This window comes from Dendropsophus ebraccatus, chromosome 9 (assembly GCF_027789765.1).
Source record: "Dendropsophus ebraccatus isolate aDenEbr1 chromosome 9, aDenEbr1.pat, whole genome shotgun sequence".
Lineage (NCBI taxonomy): Eukaryota > Metazoa > Chordata > Amphibia > Anura > Hylidae > Dendropsophus > Dendropsophus ebraccatus.
In genome coordinates, this window is record NC_091462.1 from 118184718 (window position 1) to 118206392 (window position 21675).

A 21675-nucleotide genomic window follows, 5' to 3' on the forward strand; every position below is an offset into this window, starting at 1 on the left:
CTAGCTGGTGAACTACAATCAACGGAAGTAAACGAGGCCAGTTCTGACAAGATGCTGTGTAGACGTGAAATCATGATGTGAAGGAGCCTCAGTGTATAGTACAGACCTTTCCTTGCTGTGCTGCTGTACGTACACAGGGCTGCCTCCTGTATCTAGTCTCCTACCTCCTATATTGTGCAGTCTTATCTTTACCAGCTCAGTGTATAGTACAGACCTTTCCTTGCTGTGCTGCTGTACGTACACAGGGCTGCCTCCTGTATCTAGTCTCATTCCTCTTTTAGTCTGCAGGTTTCCCTTCAGCAGCAATTCAGTGTGTAATGTAGCCTCTTTGTGTAATGTAGCCTCTTTCTTGCTGTGCTGTTGTATGTACACAGGGCTGCCTATCTCATTTAGTCTACAGACTTCTTTTCAGCAGCTCAATATTTGTGTTACCCCCTTCTTGCTGTGCTGCTGCTATATGTACACAGTGCTGCCTCCTGTATCTAGTCACTGTCACTGCATTGTGCTGCCTGCAGCATACAAGAATATAGAATCCGGGCACAGGCGGGGTGTCACTGCATTGTGCTACATCTGTGAGTACAGAAGGGGAACTAACTATGTGAGGGGGCACTGAGGAGCATCATTATTTCTATGTGGGGCAGTAACTATGTTTGGGGGCAGACAGCTTCACCCCTGACATCCTGATGTTTCGGCCCCGTCTGGGGGCAGATTTGGCATTGAGCGTTCTCTCTGCAGTTTTCCCTCGGACTTCCTGATGATAACACCCGGACTGGACTTTGATGTAAAGCATTGAGACTGAAGCTGAGAGCAATAAACCTGCAGGCTACTGTGTGATCGCTACTACATAGGGGCCGGATCATACAGCTGCGACAGGCTCCTCTCATGGTGCGTAATAATATTATATTATTATCATTGGGGGGGGGGGGTCAGAGGAACATATGACCTGGGGGAGCAGTGAGGACCACCTAGTCAGATGTCAGCAGCCAAGTGCAGAATAGAGCCCAGTGCAGACTGCACAATGTATGGTGGATCGGGTGGAAGATTTATTCTCTTTCTCTTACGTCCATTGGACTGAGATTAACTTCTGAGCCGCTCATGTGAAGATCGTTGATGAGAGAATCTCGAGGATTTGTGCATATTATGTGATTGGATCCACTCATTGTGCTCTATGGGAGCAGGTGGATGAGATAGGGGTTCCCTCATCTGTAAAGAAGGTGATGGACCAAGCAAACTAATGATTCGAGATTACACGGATAACTTCATTTTGTGGACAATGAGTTTTAGGAGCCATCAGGTCCCAATATATAAGACTCATCAGTTTGCTTGGTCCAGTGTCTTGTCTCCATCTTGGCCCTCCGACGAGACCTATATGTTCTTCCTTTCCCTTTAGACTCTGCTCAGGACCCTCATCCTCTAGTCACACGACTGTTTCCATATTGTTACCATGAAGCAGAGTTTTGCAATGAGTTTTTGGTTATGTCCATACCCAGGGCGGCTCCCGGGGCACCAAGAGGGATGGTACCTGTGAGGCCGGTGGTTGGACTCCTCTCAAGGGAAGATCCGGAGTCCTGTGAATGGTTGTTTAGTTTCCTCTCATCGCTGCCAGAAGTGGAAGAAGTTCTCTCCATTTTCCTCTCCAATGGCGGCATCTCCGCGGAGATTAAGGACAGATTATCCCTCTGTGACTTTGTTGTTATCTATAACAATGGAGGGAAGAACGGAGAATCTTCACCCAACGCTGACCTGGATTATGTTGGTGAATTACACGGTAAGAGGAAATAATGGACCACAGATCACGAGGCTCCCGACACTATAATCCAGTCATCTGTTCCCTACTTCTTCCTTAAAGGGAAACTATCAGCAGGTTAGACGAATCCCCCTATTGTCTCTTACCTTCCTCCTTGGTGCCGTTCCAGTCCTGTTAGCAGTGTAATCCTTGGCGCGGAGCACAGTTAGGAGCACTGCCCCTCCCCCAGAGCATGAGACCCGCCCACTCCATTGACTATCATTAGAAGGAGGGGGCGGTCTCATGCTCTGGGGGCGGGGCAGTGCTCTGAGATTCGTCTAACCTGCTGATAGTTTCCCTTTGAGGTCCTATTACATTCAGGCAGATATTGTCCCATCTAATAATAAGGATCAGCTGAGGAGTGAACATTTATTCGTTAGCCGATCACTGTCTATAGAAAAGATGTTCTTCTTACCCCTCCATGCTCTCCCGTGCCCCTGGGGCCCCCGCTGACTGCAGACAAACCCATCCTGGCAATGACAAGGCCAATCCGCCAATCACTGGCTGCGGCACTGTCCTGTGTCAGTCAGTGACTTCTAAGACACGGTGGAGCATGGAGAGGTGATATATTCTATATACCAAGGCCGGATTACCCCTATAAACCACGGCTGCACAGACATCAGTAACAATGCCTGTGCAGCCCTCCCCACACAGCTATAGAACCATTATCTAGCAGATCGGTGTTCGCTCTCCCCGGGGGCCCTTAGGGCCCTATTATATCAGCTGCACAGAACAATATCATCCTGTGTAACGGGGTTTGATCAACCAAAAACAGGAAAATGCTTATTCATCGGCTGTTTGGGTCGATAGGACGTGCTGAATTATCATCGACCATTGCTGCATTTCCTGGTGTAATAGAGGATGTGCAGCCCGCAGATGATTGCCACAAAGCACCAGGCGAGCGGTGCGTGATTGTCCACATGGCCCGGCCGCACTGCTGGTCATCCCTCGTGAAGTCACTGAGATCATCACTCCCTTACAGACGGGCTCGGCCCTCCTTAACCCACATAACATTAGGGGCAGACAGAAGACAACATGACTGCAGGATACGACTACACTGGGTTTGTTGTCTGTTACCATGGAGACACATATCTCTGCATGGGAGCTAAAAAAAACAGTGGAAAATATTTCCATTCAGTCCATCGAGTTCAAATTTGAAGCCTACACAGGGAAACTTACACAAGACATTGCACAGAGTGGTTCTGCAAAAAACAGCTCAGTATGAGGTCAGGGATGTCGGCTCATTGTCACCGAGTGATTTCTGTCTCTAGATCGTCTTCTTGCACATACAGTAGAGTATATAAAGCAGTTCTGTACAACTAGTGGTGGTAATCATGAAGAAGATGGTGGTGGTGATGATGGGAATGATGGAGATGGCGGTGGTGAGGGTAATAGTGATGAAGATGATGGTGGTAATGATGGTGAAGATGATGGTAATGATGAAGATGATTGTGGTGGTAATGTTGTGATGATAATAATGGTGGTGGTCAGGATCATAGTGATGATGAGTACAACGATTATAATCTATATCATAAAAATGAATGTCTGTCTGTCTGTCTGTCCTTCTGTCTGTCTGGCTGTCTGTCTGTCTGTCTGTCCTCTATAGACTTCCAAACGCCTGAACCGTTTGACCCCAAATTTGGCACACAGATACATTGGGTGCCCGGGAAGGTTTTAGCGAAGGTCCCGTCCCCGCCAGATATACAGGAGGGGAGGGGGAGGGGGAAGAGCGCCCCATAGAGATGAATTGGAAAATCTCCTCACTGCAAACACAGGTGATATAATTAGCTGCAGCAGACACGGCAGTTGGAGCCTTAGCAACCAATAGGATTACTGCTTTCATTTTCACAGGGAGCAATGGTTGCTAGGGAAGCTGCCTCACAACATACACAGTAATAACTGGTAGACCCCCTACTCCATCTATACAGTACAGGTATACAGGACCCCCTACTCCATCTATACAGTACATGTATATACAGGACCCCCTACTCCATCTATACAGTACATGTATATACAGGGCCTCCTACTCCATCTATACAGTACATGTATATACAGGACCCCCTACTCCATCTATACAGTACATGTATATACAGGGCCCCCTACTCCATCTATACAGTACATGTATATACAGGACCCCCTACTGCATCTATACAATACATGTATATACAGGACCCCCTACTCCATCTATACAGTACATGTATATACAGGACCCCCTACTCCATCTATACAGGTATACAGGACCCCCTACTCCATCTATACAGTACATGTATACAGGACCCCTACTCCATCTATACAGTACATGTATATACAGGGCCCCCTACTCCATCTATACAGTACATGTATATACAGGGCCTCCTACTCCATCTATACAGTACATGTATATACAGGACCCCCTACTCCATCTATACAGTACATGTATATACAGGACCTCCTACTCTATCTATACAGTACATGTATATACAGGGCCCCCTACTCCATCTATACAGTACATGTATATACAGGACCCCCTACTCCATCTATACAGTACATGTATATACAGGACCCCCTACTCCATCTATACAGTACATGTATATACAGGGCCCCCTACTCCATCTATACAGTACATGTATATACAGGACCCCCTACTCCATCTATACAGTACATGTATATACAGGACCCCCTACTTTATCTATACAGTACATGTATATACAGGACCCCCTACTTCATCTATACAGTACATGTATATACAGGAGCCCCTACTCCATCTATACACTACATGTATATACAGGACCCCCTACTCCATCTATACAGTACATGTATATACAGGACCCCCTACTCCATCTATACAGTACATGTATATACAGGACCCCCTACTCCATCTATACAGTACATGTATACAGGACCCCCTACTCCATCTATACAGTACATGTATATACAGGACCCCTACTCCATCTATACAGTACATGTATATACAGGACCCCCTACTCCATCTATACAGTACATGTATATACAGGGCCTCCTACTCCATCTATACAGTACATGTATATACAGGACCTCCTACTCTATCTATACAGTACATGTATATACAGGACCCCCTACTCCATCTATACAGTACATGTATATACAGGACCCCCTACTCCATCTATACAGTACATGTATATACAGGGCCTCCTACTCCATCTATACAGTACATGTATATTCAGGACCTCCTACTCTATCTATACAGTACATGTATATACAGGGCCCCCTACTCCATCTATACAGTACATGTATATACAGGACCCCCTACTCCATCTATACAGTACATGTATATACAGGACCCCCTACTCCATCTATACAGGACATGTATATACAGGGCCCCCTACTCCATCTATACAGTACATGTATACAGGACCCCCTACTCCATCTATACAGTACATGTATATACAGGACCCCCTACTCCATCTATACAGTACATGTATATACAGGGCCCCCTACTCCATCTATACAGTACATGTATATACAGGACCCCCTACTCCATCTATACAGTACATGTATATACAGGACCCCCTACTTTATCTATACAGTACATGTATATACAGGACCCCCTACTTCATCTATACAGTACATGTATATACAGGAGCCCCTACTCCATCTATACAGTACATGTATATACAGGACCCCCTACTCCATCTATACAGTACATGTATATACAGGACCCCCTACTCCATCTATACAGTACATGTATACACGAGACCCCCTACTCCATCTATACAGTACATGTATACAGGACCCCCTACTCCATCTATACAGTACATGTATATACAGGACCCCTACTCCATCTATACAGTACATGTATATACAGGACCCCCTCCTCCATCTATACAGTACATGTATATACAGGACCCCCTACTCCATCTATACAGTACATGTATATACAGGGCCCCCTACTCCATCTATACAGTACATGTATATACAGGACCCCCTACTCCATCTATACAGGACATGTATATACAGGACCCCCTACTCCATCTATACAGTACATGTATATACAGGACCCCCTACTTTATCTATACAGTACATGTATATACAGGACCCCCTACTTCATCTATACAGTACATGTATATACAGGAGCCCCTACTCCATCTATACAGTACATGTATATACAGGACCCCCTACTTCATCTATACAGTACATGTATATACAGGACCTCCTACTCCATCTATACAGGACATGTATATACAGGACCCCCTACTCCATCTATACAGTACATGTATATACAGGACCCCCTACTTTATCTATACAGTACATGTATACAGGACCCCCTACTCCATCCATACAGTACATGTATATACAGGACCCCCTACTCCAACTATACAGTACATGTATATACAGGACCCCCTACTCCATCTATACAGTACATGTATATACAGGACCCCCTACTCCATCTATACAGTACATGTATATACAGGACCCCCTACTTTATCTATACAGTACATGTATATACAGGACCCCCTACTTCATCTATACAGTACATGTATATACAGGAGCCCCTACTCCATCTATACAGTACATGTATATACAGGACCCCCTACTCCATCTATACAGTACATGTATATACAGGACCCCCTACTTTATCTATACAGTACATGTATATACAGGACCCCCTACTTCATCTATACAGTACATGTATATACAGGAGCCCCTACTCCATCTATACAGTACATGTATATACAGGATCCCCTACTTCATCTATACAGTACATGTATATACAGGACCTCCTACTCCATCTATACAGTACATGTATATACAGGACCCCCTACTCCGTCTATACAGTACATGTATATACAGGACCCCCTACTCCATCTATACAGTACATGTATACAGGACCCCCTACTCCATCCATACAGTACATGTATATACAGGACCCCCTACTCCCACTATACAGGACCCCCTACTCCATCTATACAGTACATGTATACAGGACCCCCTACTCCATCTATACAGTACATGTATACAGGACCCCCTACTCCATCTATACAGTACATGTATATACAGGACCCCCTACTCCATCTATACAGTACATGTATATACAGGCCCCCCTACTCCATCTATACAGTACATGTATACAGGATCCCCTACTCCATCTATACAGTACATGTATATACAGGACCTCCTACTCCATCTATACACTACATGTATACAGGGCCCCTACTCCATCTATACAGTACATGTATACAGGATCCCCTACTCCATCTATACAGTACATGTATACAGGACCCCCTACTCCATCTATACAGTACATGTATACAGGACCCCGTACTCCATCTATACTGTACATGTATATACAGGACCCCCTACTCCATCTATACAGTACATATATACAGGACCCCCTACTCCATCTATACAGTACATGTATATACAGGACCCCCTACTCCATCCATACAGGACATGTATATACAGGACCCCCTACTCCATCTATACAGTACATGTATATACAGGGCCCCTACTCCATCTATACAGTACATGTATATACAGGACCCCCTACTCCATCTATACAGTACATGTATATACAGGACCCCCTACTCCATCCATACAGTACATGTATATACAGGACCCCCTACTCCATCTATACAGTACATGTATATACAGGACCCCCTACTCCAACTATACAGTACATGTATATACAGGACATTACAGGTATACAGGACCCCCTACTCCAACTATACAGTACATATATACAGGACCCCCTACTCCATCTATACAGTACATATATACAGGACCACCTACTCCATCTATACAGTACATGTATACAGGACCCCCTACTCCAACTATACAGTACATGTATACAGGACCCCCTACTCCAACTATACAGTACATGTATACAGGACCCCCTACTTCAACTATACAGTACATGCATACAGGACATTACAGGTATACAGGACCTCCTACTCCTACTATACTGTACATGTATACAGGGCAGTATTACCAGCTGCTGCTGCCCTAAGCACTAAACCTGAGGACGCCCCATCCTCACTCACCAATTAGCATCAGGACTGGTAGGTAATAGCTCCAGACATCACATTTAACACCGTCACACCAGGCCCGACCAATACCGCAACACTGTGACTGGATAACACCGCCATACCAGACCTGACCAATACTGCCATACTGTGACCGGATAACACTGTCATACCACACCTGACCAATACCGCCATTCTGTGACTGGATAACACTGCCATACCAGACCTGACCAATACCACCATACTGTGACTGAGTAACACCTCCATACCAGACCTGACCAATACCGCCATACTGTGACTGGATAACACTGTCATAACACACCTGACCAATACCACCATACTATGACTGGATAACACTGCCATACCACACCTGACCAATACCGCCATACTGTGACTGGATAACACTGCTATACCAGACCTGACCAATACCACCATACTGTGACTGGATAACACTGCCACAGCACCTCCACCAACTCTATACTGCAGGTATACAGGACCTCAAAACTATACACTACAGGTATACAGGAAGTCCACCAACTATATACTACAGGTATACAGGACCCTCAAACTATACACTACAGATATACAGGACCCCCGAACTATATACTTCAGGTATATAAGACCTCCACCAACTCTATACTACAGGTATACAGCACCTCCACCAACTCTATACTACAGGTATACAGGACCCCCTATACACACTGAGACTTTATACCCGGGCAGCGCCGGGTACATTTTCTAGTGATGAATATGGTGGTGTTGAGGATGATAGTGATGAAGATGATGGTGGTGATGATGGTAATGGTGAAGATAATGGTGAAGATGATAGTGATGATGAAGATGATGGTGGTGGTGATGATGGTAATGATGATGAAGATGATGGTGGTGGTGAGTATCATAGTGATGATAATGGTGATGATGAGTATGATGATTGTAATGATGATGATGAAGATGTAGTAGTGATGATAATGGTCATGATGAATAGGACGAAGGTAATGATGATGAAGATGAAGGTAATGATGGGGATGGTAAGGCTGAAGACAATGATGATAAGTTTATGGTTATTCTCTTGTGCTTTATACATTTTTTTAGAGCAAAAAAACATTCTAGTGGTGGCCAAACAACCAGCGGAGATTAGCCGGGAGCAGAAGATCCAGAAGCTGCTGATCTCAGAGGACTACACAACATGGAGACAAGGACTGACTCTGCGCCCAGGAAAAGACAATGAAGTTCTTGGTGCAGAGAACCTCAATGATACTTCAAGAGCGGAATCTGAGACGCCAGATGATCCTCGGCCGGATGATACGGGAACTGGTGAGAGAGGTAAAGATGAGTCTGTCTGTATGGCTGTATAATAAAGAAGTAAAAAGCTGGGACTCAGGAGTGTTGGGCAGATGTCTTCTCTTCTTCCTGGGAGACTTCATACCCTCACTGGGACCCTCATCCTCACCGGGACCTCATGATGGTGCTTATCAGCTATTTTTGAACATTTTGTGTGGTCTTTGGACAACCATCTTTTCTTATGTTCCATTAAAGAGAGGAGACCCCAATCAGCACCCTAAGACCCCCATCTACCCTCTCACCTAGGGATTTTGCTGATCTTGGTTCAGCACTTTTTCACAGTTCTTTTACACATGTGATGTATCGTTGTGTAGTCACATCCAGAGCTGTGTACATAATTCTGCCGCATGTCAGTTTCTGAGTGCATTGCATTGTAGAAGCTCAATACACGGTCAGATAATAAGACATTGTCTATCAGAGAGTAGGAACACCAGATGGCCTTAGATGTACATGTCCATAGACATCTCTGCACTGGAGACCATATTCCTTGTGTTACACCATTACTCATAAGTAACACCTGGTGAGAAAAAGTACAGATGGGTCATAATTATAGAGTCTTATTGTTGTAGAAACCAAAAACATGTCAGTTGTTGTTGAGGTTCCGGAGGACAGAAGCTTAAAGAAGAACTGGGACAGTGATGAAACATGGACAGAAGGGGTCTTCACCACAGAACAAATGCCCCCCAGCTCCGAGACCAGGAGGTCAACACCAAAAGACAAGGTCCAGGATGACAAAGGTAAAGCTGGGTCTCCAGGATTTCTTCACATCCAGCACATTAGGTGAAGGGTGAAGGTCAGACTATGGTTTCTATGGTGTTGGGTCCATCCAAATGTTTTGTGGTTAACATTGTTGGAAAAAGACTGTTGTCTTCCAAGTTCAGTAAGGTGAAAGGGAATTAGAAAACAGAAGAAATCCTTAAAGGGGTTATCCACCTAAGAGCTAAAAAATGAAATGCTAGCTGGTCTTACTCGCCAAGTCCCCCTGAGTATTTTGAGCTGTCTTACAAGTTACAATTACAAGTTTTTCTAAAAGTTTATCTGTATCCAAGACAGCGCTGTCCAGGAAACTACATTTCCCATCACGCATCTCCCTTATTATGTACTTGCTCCCTTAGCTTTCTCTCCTGTCCACTGCTGTCATTCCTATTGATGAGGGAAGAGGGAGCAGCGTGTTGTCAGAAAGGACACATAGAAGATGATTTTAGACATCCAGAGTGGGTAAATATGAGAAAAAAAACAGGAATAGGGTGCAATATAGGTTATACATGAATATTAGAACTATACTATTATATTATTGGGAAGGGGGATTGTTTAGAATTTTATTTTTGTTACTCAGATAACCTCTTTAGGTCTTGTTGATCAAGAAGAGGACAGAGCCCTAATAGGAAAGAGCCAAGTGACTTCTAAACATGAAATAAAAGTCTCCTATTGGTTTAATGTTCTTCCTTTGGGAGTTTCCCGGAATATCTTCGGCAGTAAGAAAACTGGTGACCAAGTATCTGTAAATAATTTACATATCACCAGACCCCATAGACCACGGCCCCTGATATGTGCTCCGGTGCACACAAGACTGGGCTCAGTATAAGGTATACACCATTAGAAATCTGGTTACAAACCTGGAACTCTTAGGGACTCCATCGGGTCAAATATATGAGGTTGTCAAACAAAGATGAAATCATAAATAGTCTGCTTAGTCCACCATACCCCACTGATTCTATCACATCATGTATAGTCTATTCTGCCAAATGTTTCAAAGTCCATAATACCAAGGCTACCAAATTTACTAGAGTATTATTATGTCTACCATGTCACACTAGTCTACCTAACCACATCAACTTTACCAAATCCCATATAATCCATGATATCAATTCTACCAAAGTTCACCATGTCATATCAAGTTATAGGCCAGGTTCAGACTTAGCAACTGTGCGGCTGTATGTGCGGCTGTATTTGCGGCTGTAATTGTGCGGCGGTATTTTTGGTGGTTCATGCATACGCTGGAAAGTATAGGATATACGGCTGCACAGTGCACACTATGTATGAATCTACGGCCCGATCGTAAACGGACCCGTAAAAAATTAACAAGACCATTGTTTGCGGCTGGACATGCGGCCGTGGATTGACAGGCGGTCCGTACGGAGTACTTCAAAAATAGCCGGCAATGATGCCGAATGCCGATGCCTCTAATAGTTAATATATTAAATTAATAAAACACATTTTCTTTGTAATAAAGTCCCTTTCGTTGTTCAATAATTTAATTCTAACGAATCCATCATTTTGCAATTAAATATACTGTTAAAATAAATAGATATATAAATAAATGTATATTTATCTATATATTTATTTTTTGACAGTATATTTAATTGCACAATGATGGATTCGTTAGAATTAAATTATTGAACAACGAAACTGAATTTATTTAATCGAAAATGTGTTTTATTAATGAAATATTAATTAGTACAGGAAGCTCCATAAGCCGTTAATTCATATTCCCGGTAATAGAGCTTTCTGTACTAATCATCACTTTACTTTAATGAAAACATCAAATGTTTCTTCTAATTATGTTATGACAATAGCATTATTAGAAGAAACATTTAGAATTATATGTGCGCTCAGCTGATTGGCTGATCGGCTCAGCGCACATATAGTGAGCCGGTCCGCAGTACAGTGACTTCATTGTGCTGCGGACCAGCGAAGAGACAACATCGGGGGGAGTATAGAGCTCTCCCCACCCCCTCCCCAGCACTGCACCCCTCCCAGCAAGGAAGGGGGGTCAGTTAACCCCTTCCTTGCTGGGATGGGTGCAGTCTGACATCAGTCTGGCCCCCAGGGGGTTAAGGGGGATGCAATACATCCTCCCTTAACCCCTTGGGGGCCAGACTGTAAGCAGCGATCTGTAAAGATGCTGCATACTGTAAGGTGCACAACACCGCTCACAATGATGGGTGTTGTGCTCCTGTTTGTGTTTTTTTGTGTGTTTCTCCCTTTTTGTTTTTCAGATATCGGTATCCTGGGCATGACGTCGGATTCCATGGACTACGTCGATGACCAGCGTTTTTTTATTTTTATTTTTAATAAAATGGTCAATGAGGGGTGTGGGGGTGTTTTTATTTGAATAAAAAATTATTTTAACTTGTGTCTTGTCTTTATTTCTTTACTTTATAGACTTAGTAGTGGAAGCCGTCTAATAGACGGAATCCATTACTAAGTCGGGGCCTAGTGTTAGCCGGTATAAAATGGCTAACACTAACCCCCCATTATTACCCCAGTACCCAATGCCACCAGGGGTACTGGGAAGAGCCAGGTGCCAGTGGTCCCGGAGCGTCAAAATTGGCGCTCCTGGACCGGGCGGCAGCAGGCTGGTAAGGTTTAGGCTGGGGAGGGCCTAAACCAATGGCTCTTCCCACCCTGGTGTTACCAGGCTGCTGTCGTTTGGTTTTTAACCCGGCTGGTTATAAAAATAGGGGGGACCCTATGCGGTTTTTTTTTTTAAAATAAATAAATAATAAAAAAAAAACGCATAGGGTCCCCCCTATTTTTATAACCAGCCGGGTTAAAAACCAAACGACAGCAGCCTGGTAACACCAGGGTGGGAAGAGCCATTGGTTTAGGCCCTCCCCAGCCTAAACCTTACCAGCCTGCTGCCGCCCGGTCCAGGAGCGCCAATTTTGATGCTCCGGGACCACTGGCACCCGGCTCTTCCCAGTACCCCTGGTGGCATTGGGTACTGGGGTAATAATAGGGGGTTAGTGTTAGCCATTTTATACCGGCTAACACTAGGCCCCAACTTAGTAATGGATTCCGTCTATTAGACGGCTTCCACTACTAAGTCTATAAAGTAAAGAAATAAAGACAAGACACAAGTTAAAAATTTTTTTTATTCAAATAAAAACACCCCCACACCCCTCATTGACCATTTCATTAAAAAACAAACAAAAAAAAACGCTGGTTATCGACGTAGTCCATGGAATCCGACGTAATCCCCAGGATACCGATATCTGAAAAACAAAAAGGGAGAAACACACAAAAAACACACAAAAAGGAGCACAACACCCATCATTGTGAGCGGTGTTGTGCTCCTTCCAGTATGCAGCATCTTTACAGATCGCTGCTTACAGTCTGACCCCCAAGGGGTTAAGGGAGGATGTATTGCATCCCCCTTAACCCCTTGGGGGCCAGACTGATGTCAGACTGCACCCATCCCAGCAAGGAAGGGGTTAACTGACCCCCCTTCCTTGCTGGGAGGGGTGCAGTGCTGGGGAGGGGGTGGGGAGAGCTCTATACTCACCCCGATGTGTCCTCTTCGCTGGTCCGCAGCACAATGAAGTCACTGTACTGCGGACCGGCTCATTATATGTGCGCTCAGCCGATCAGCCAATCAGCTGTGCGCACATATAATTCTAAATTGTATTATATTGTATGATGTATACTGTATACACGTTGTATACTGTATTATATTGTAATGTAAAGAAGGGGTCCGTGGAGCCTCAGTTACGAGTCTGAAAACATGACAATAGCCAGATATCCCTTTCTCCAGAGAAGGAAACCTGTTGCCAAGGGGCGCCTCCCAGTGTATTATATTGTATACACATTGTATATTGTATAACGTATACTGTATACACATTTTAGATTGTGGCCGTCTCTAGGTTTTATGTTAGTTATTGCTAAATCTGTTACCATTTATTTTCTCAGGAAGCGGAGCAAGAACCGTGGGGGCATCTGAAGATGACATAGCAAGCAGCTCCAGCAGGGGGCGAGCTGAGAGGGCAGGAAACAATATCCTTCAGGTATCTGTGGATTTCTATGGACAAGGTTCTGTCATGTCCGGCCATGTCTCTCGTATGGCACTATAATAGTCCAGCCCATGTCTCTCGTATGGCACTATAATGGTCCATCCAGTGTCTCTCTTATGGCACTATAATGGTCCAGCCCATGTCTCTCGTATGGCACTATAATGGTTCATCCAGTGTCTCTCTTATGGTACTATAATAGTCCAGTCCGTGTCTCTCGTATGGCCAAATAAAGGTCCAGCCCAAGCCTCTGTTATGGCACTATAATAGTCCAGCCTGTGGCTCTCTTATGACACAATAATGGTCCAGCCCGTGTCTCTCATATGGCTATATAATGGTCCAACCAGTAGCTCTCTTATGGTACTATAATAGTCCAACCAGTGTCTCTCTTATGGGACTATAATGGTCCAGCCCATGTCTCTCTTATGGCTTTATAATAGTCCATCCTGTGTCTCTCTTATGGCTATATAATGGTCCAGCCCATGTCTCTCTTATGGCTTTATAATAGTCCATCCTGTGTCTCTCTTATGGCTATATAATAGTCCATCCTGTGTCTCTCTTATGGCTATATAATGGTCCAGCCCGTGTCTCTCTTATGGCACTATAATGGTCCAGCCCGTGTCTCTCTTATGGCACTATAATGGTCCATCCAGTGTCTCTCTTATGGCACTATAATAGTCCAGCCTGTGGCTCTCTTATAGCCATATAACGGTCCAGCCTGTGACCTTCAGTCCCTGGGAGATGTTTCCCTAGCCCTGATTGGCTGTGATATAAATTGAACTATTACGTTCCTATTCAGTGACCTCCAGTTATCAGGATATGTTCACACACATTGGAGTTCCATTGCAGTAACCCAGTGAAGGACTCGCAATAAAAAAGGCAACAAAAAGTTCCCTATTTATGCTCCAATACTCACAACCGAGTGCGGGCTATGTCTCAGGGTGGTCTGGTGATCTCCCCCCCTTGGCAACAGGCTTTCTTCCCTGGTGGGATATCAGGCTATTCCTGTGTTTTGACACTCGTAAATGTGGCTCCATGGACCCCTTTTTTGCATGTTTAAATTTATAGGGGGACTCTTGAGTAAGTACGTCGTTAGATTTTGTGTGATTGCTGTGCTTTGTTGATCTGCTGTGCTTTGGTGATCTCCCTTAGCTCAGTGATTGCAGTGATTTGCTGATCTCCCTTAGCTCAGTGATTGCTGTGCTTTACTGATCTCCCTGAGCTCAGTGATTGTTGTGTTTCGCAGATCTCTCTGAGCTCAGTAATTGCTGTGCTTTGCTGATCTGCCTGAGCTCAGAGATTGCTGTGCTTTGCTGATCTGCCTGAGATCAGTGATTGCTGTGCTTTGCTGATCTGCCTGAGCTCAGAGATTGCTGTGCTTTGCTGATCTGCCTGAGCTCAGTGATTGCTGTGTTTCGCAGATCTCTCTGAGCTCAGTGATTGCTGTGTTTCGCAGATCTCTCTGAGCTCAGTGATTGCTGTGCTTTGTTGATCTGCCTGAGTTCAGTGATTACTATGCTTTGCTGATCTGCCTGAGCTTAGTGATCGCTGAGTTTTGCTGATCTCCTTGAGCTCAGTGACTTCAGTGTTTCGCAGATCTCTCTGAGCTCAGTGATTGCTGTGCTTTGGTGATCTCCCTTAGCTCAGTGATTGCAGTGATTTGCTGATCTCCCTTAGCTCAGTGATTGCTGTGCTTTACTGATCTCCCTGAGCTCAGTGATTGTTGTGTTATGATGGAGAATAGACCATGAGTACAACTGGAGTATGCTGGAGTCCCATCATTCTGCAGTGATGGCTGAAGAAGTTGGATGTCGCCCTAGGGTGTCCTGATGGCTACAGCCTATGGTTGTATTTACGTTTTCTGGGACTCCCAAGGGTGGCGTCCACCTTCCTCAGCCACCAGTAATCAGATGACACACGATGGGTCTCCACTAGGGATAAGCGAACTTTTGAAAAGCTTGGTACGGTTCGATCCAGCTAACTTTCGTGAAGTTCGTATTCGTACCAACCGAACCTAAAACGAACCTTGCAATAACGGCTGAATAATTGCAGCTACAATAGTGGGAGTCTGATAGGGTATAGTGTAGTTTTGTTTAGTTGCAGTTCCTATTCCAATGAAAAAAGTGGAAAAAATCTAAGTGCAAAAATAGTGAAAAAAAATTAACCAAGGTGTGAGTGATTAGATGGGACATAGGGTACAAAGTTCCTTGGACCCAGTAGGGTTGAAAACAGACATTTGACAGTGGAACCAGCAGCAGTAATAATACTGTATTGGACCCAGTATGGTTGAGAACAGACAATTAATGGAGGAGGAGGAGGCGGCACCACTTGATTGCACCCAGCCCAGTATGATTGAGAACAGACTATTTAATGAGGAGGAGAAGGCAGTACCTGATTGCACCCTGGCCAGTATGATTGAGAACAGACTATTCATGGAGGAGGAGGAGGATGTTCAGCCTTGGAGTGGTGGCCTGGGAATCCTCGCTGATGATGTTGTTCACCGCACTTTCCAGAACACGGACGAGTGGGATGATGTCATTGATGCCTGCTGACAGAGTCGCGTCCTCAAAAGGGATCAACAATTGGCAGAAAATGTTCGCAGAAACCTGTGCACTGAGGTTTATCACATGTGCCATACAAGGTGTATGACTCCCTGCTGCACTGCAGAGACAATGTTCCTTCCATTGTCGGCTGCACTTCCCACCGTCAGTTGACCTTGGGTCAGCCATTCATATATCTCCTCCCTGGTGGTCCGGAGGAGCTCCTGCCCACTGTGGCTCCGTTCACCCAGGCTCACAAAATGGAGGACAGCCTGAGAGCGCCGGGCTTGACATCATTGGTAAGACACCGGGGCAGGTTGGACTGCAGTCAAAGCGGCAGATGGTTGCAAGCTGGTGGAAGCAGAACTTTTGCAGAACTGGCCCCCTAAAGCACCGGGGAGGTGACAGTGGCAAGAATGGGTTAACTTTCTGGTGGTCTTCTGGGGGAATGTTGCCCCAATGGGCAGTAACAGACATGTACTGCCCTTGCCCATAATTAAAGGGCCAGACATCAGCACTGGGGTGCACAGTCTTGGACACCAAGAATCCCAATGAGTCGCCAATATTTTTCTAAACAACTGTGCAGTGATGGGACAGCCGATGGGACAGCTGATGGGAATTTTTTTTGCTCGGACAGTGATGGGACTTTTTTTTTTTTTTTTACTTTTTTTATTTCTGGGACAGTGATGGGACTTTTTTTTGGACTTTTTTTTTTTACTTTTTGTTGTTCCGGCCAAACGGGGTTCTCCTGTTTTTTTTTAACCTGATTGTAAAGATATGAACTGATTTTCCATTCATAAATTCAATAAGCTTGAATACTGAAGTTGCTTTCATGTGTCTTGGTTGATACTCACAGACAGCTGTCACATTACATTATTGATTAGGCAGCACCCAGGTATATCTGAGGAGACTTATTCAAGGTCTCACCCTAACAGGGGTGACGTCACACATCTTGATATTCACAGAAAACCAGGATACAAGGGATTAAAGGAGTAATATTCCCTTGTATCCTGGTCTATTCTGTGAAAAAAGTACACTATTGCGTTGTCGTTGTTATTTTTACCAGATTCTTAATGAACTTTCTCAAAGTTCGGTTCGGTGCCGAACCGAACTTTTTGCAAAGTTCTTAACGAACCTGGTTCGTTACGGTTCGGTTCGCTCATCGCTAGTCTCCAGCATGATCCAGTTGGGCTCATCTCTAATGGACAGGACATACACGGCTGGGGCAGAGTTTGGCACTGGGGGTATACAGGCCGTCTTTGGGCATCATACAGTGATGGATTCTGATTTGTTCTAGGAAGATGTTGAAAGTTTTCCAGAAGACACAAGGAAGAAAAACTTCATTCAGGTCAGTGGGTTGGCGTCTCCTCTTCTGTCTTGTTGTCTTGTTCTTACCTGTTTTAGCTGTTGTGACAGCAGCAATATACAGATACAGCAGGGTGAGGGGGGATCTGATAGGTGATGATGTCATCCTGTAGTTCCCAAGAAGTCACCTGACCCAGGACACATCACTTCCTGAGATACAGAAAGCCCTGTAATTTCCTGGGGGTCTAACTGCTGATCACATGACCCATCTAATGAAATGAGCTGCAATGAAACAGATGGCACTGTAGGAATAATGGCTGTTAGTATGGGTAACTTATAAAACTGGAGTGTCCCTTTAGATCACATAATCATCTCCTGCCCCTTGGGGTTATCTCCTGCCCCTGTAGTTATCTCCTGCGCCTGTGGGTTATCCCCTGCCCCTGAGGATTATCTTTTGCTCCTGGGTAACATCTCCTACCCCTAGAGGTTATCTCCTGCCCCTGGGGGTTATCTCCTGCCCCTGAGGATTATCTCCTGCCCCTGGGGGTAATCTCCTGCCCCTAAGAGTAATCTCCTGCCACTGGGTAATATCTCCTGCCCCTGAGGATTATCTTCTGCCCCTGGGTAATATCGCCTGCCCCTGGTTAATATCTCCTGCCCCTGGGGGTTATCTTCTGCCCCTGAGGGTTACCTCCTGCCCCTGAGGATTACCTCCTGCCCCTGAGGATTATCTCCTGCCCCTGATGTGATGTTCTTACCCCCTGCAGTGTCAGTCAGTAGAAGCTGCTCAGTAAGCAGTAGAAGGTCTCAGTAAGCCCTGGGGGCATTATAACATCTGTGCTGCACAGTGATGGGCAAAATCATCAAAACCAGAAACAACTGTATGATTAATGGCGACTTCCACTGTGTATAGCTAGTAATATGGAGGCTGAAAATCCTGAACCCTCACAATGCACTTAACAATCAGTGTACACAGTGCTGTACTCTCTGGCTGGTATCAGTGTACACAGCACTATACGCTCTGGTTGGTATCAGTGTACACAATGCTGTACTCTCTGGTTGGTATCAGTGTACACACCGCTGTACTCTCTGGCTGGTATCAGTGTACACAGCGCTGTACTCTCTGGCTGGTATCAGTGTACACAGCGCTGTACTCTCTGGTTGGTATCAGTGTACACAGCGCTGTACTCTCTGGCTGGTATCAGTGTACACAGCGCTGTACTCTCTGGCTGGTATCAGTGTACACAGCGCTGTACGCTCTGGTTGGTATCAGTGTACACAGCACTCTCACCATTGAGATATCTGAAACAACCCCTTCCCCCACTATTACTAACAGATTCATCTACATAATATCATTTCTTCCTTCCCCACAGAGATACGGCTACTGGCTGGCCATCGCCGGCATCTTAGTCATTATGGTGATCATTGCCGCTCTGGGGGCAGCTGAGGTGGCAAATAGAGGAAGTAATGAAAATATCACATCAGCTCCTTCAGCCACTTCCAGCCACTATCCAGAACACAGCACTGCCGGGATCAACAGGACAGAAAGCTCCAACGTTCCACATACAACCCATAATACTACAACAGTGAAGAATCCCTCAACCAATCCGTATCCAGATCCAGGAAACTCCTCCACCAATATGTACACATCCACACCAGATCCAGGAAACTCCACCACCAATCCATACACAATAACACCAAATCCAGGAAACTCCACCACCACCAATCCATACACATCCACACCAAATCCAGGAAACTCCACCACCACCACCAATCCGTACACATCCACACCAAATCCAGGAAACTCCACCATCAGCAATCCATACACATCCACACCAGATCCAGGAAACTCCACCACCACCACCAATCCGTACACATCCACACCAGATCCAGGAAACTCCACCACCACCACCAATCCGTACACATACACACTAGATCCAGGAAACTCCACCATCGCCACCAATCCGTACACATCCACATCAAATCCAGGAAACTCCACCACCACCAATCCATACACATCCACATCAAATCCAGGAAACTCCACCACCATCACCAATCCATACACATCCACACCAAATCCAGGAAACTCCACCACCACCAATCCATACACATCAACACCAGATCCAGGAAACTCCACCATCAGCAATCCATACACATCCACACCAGATCCAGGAAACTCCACCACCACCAATCCATACACATCCACACCAAATCCAGGAAACTCCACCACCAATCCGTACACATACACACCAAATCCAGTAAACTCCACCACCAATCCCTACACATCTACACCAAATCGAGGAAACTCCACCACCACTAATCCGTACACATACACATCAGATCAAGGAAAGTCCACCACCAATCCATACACATCCACACCAAATCCAGGAAACTCCACCAACAACACCAATCCGTACACATCCACACCAAATCCAGTAAACTCCTCCACCAATCCATACACATCCACACCAAATCCAGGAAACTCCACCAACAACACCAATCCGTACACATCCACACCAAATCCAGTAAACTCCACCACCAATCCATACACATCCACACCAAAACCAGGAAACTTCACCAATCTGTACACATCCACACCAAATGCAGGAAACTCCTCCACCACCACCACCAATCCGTACACATCCACACCAGCTCCAGGAAACTCCTCCACCAATTTATCTACATCCAGACTAGATCTAGAAAACTCCACCATTAATCTGTACACATCCACACCAGATCCAGGAAACTCCACCACCACCAATCCATACGCATCCACACCAAATCCAGGAAACTTCTCCACCAATTCGTACACATCATAAAAAATTTATAAAAAACAACCACGCTCCTGATAGACACAGTAGCTCGTAGGTTACCAGTGTCCGTATAGCTGCAGGCTACCAACAAGTGGTTACTGCTCCCACTCAATAAAACAATAATTAAAGGTAATAAAAGTGTTGTGCCGCACTAAAAAGTTACCATATTATAATAAAATGGTTAACTAATTCACATACTCTCTTCCATGTATTTGTTAAAAATAGAGTCACTCACCACATTGGTGTACTGGTTGTGCTCTGACTTGTAGTCCTCCGTATCAGCAGATACAGCATTCGATAGGTTTTAGTTTCTTTCAAATTCCTTTAAGGTCCACGGAATAGGTTAGGGTTCTCTACGTCCTTTGTAGTTGTTTGCAACTTCTTTGCAAAGTGTGGGCCCCGGCCGGTGGCGCGTGAACCGCTTGCTAGGATAATCCTGAACGGAGTCCTCTGTGACGAATCGGATGCTGTATCTGCTGATACGGAGGACTACAAGTCAGAGCACACCCAGTACACCAATGTGGTGAGTACACAAATACATGGAAGAGAGTATGTGAATTAGTTAACCATTTTATTATAATATGGTAACTTTTTAGCGCGGCACAACATTATTATTACCTTTAATCCGTACACATCCACACCAATTCCAGGAAACTCCTCCACCAATCTGTACACATCCACACCAGCTCCAGAAAATTCCTCTACCAATCTATCTACATCCAGACCAGATCTAGAAAACTCCACCACCAATCTGTACACATCCACACCAGCTCCAGGAAACTCCTCCACCAATTTATCTACATCCACACCAGATCTAGAAAACTCCACCACCAATCTGTACACATCCACACCAGCTCCAGGAAACTCCTCCACCAATTTATCTACATCCACACCAGATCTAGAAAACTCCACCATTAATCTGTACCCATCCACACCAAATCCAGGAAACTCCACCACCAATCCGCACACATCCACACCAAATTCAGGATACTCCTCCACTAATCCATACACATCCACATCAAATCCAGGAAACTTCTCCACCAATCTGTACACATCCACACCGATGCCAACAAACTCCTCCACCAATCCGTACACATCCACACCAGCTCCAGGAAATTC

The 21675-nt window shown here is 45.1% G+C and overlaps 1 protein-coding gene across 4 annotated transcripts; it reads left to right on the top strand.

Annotated features, from left to right (window-relative positions):
• LOC138800598 (mucin-21-like) lies at positions 1–20623 on the top strand. 4 transcript variants are annotated; one of them, XM_069982385.1, is made up of 8 exons: positions 1–125; positions 736–885; positions 1491–1768; positions 8860–9090; positions 9678–9845; positions 13801–13895; positions 17736–17786; positions 19117–20623. In XM_069982385.1, exons 3-8 carry the CDS (start codon positions 1516–1518, stop codon positions 20560–20562), a joined length of 2244 nt encoding a protein of 747 aa, XP_069838486.1. In that variant the 5' UTR covers positions 1–125; positions 736–885; positions 1491–1515; the 3' UTR covers positions 20563–20623. The 4 variants fall into 4 exon arrangements, with proteins under 4 accessions (XP_069838486.1, XP_069838489.1, XP_069838490.1 ...); XM_069982386.1 differs by lacking the exon at positions 1–125 and adding an exon at positions 200–233; XM_069982388.1 differs by lacking the exon at positions 736–885.
• The last annotated feature ends 1052 nt before the right edge of the window (positions 20624–21675 follow it).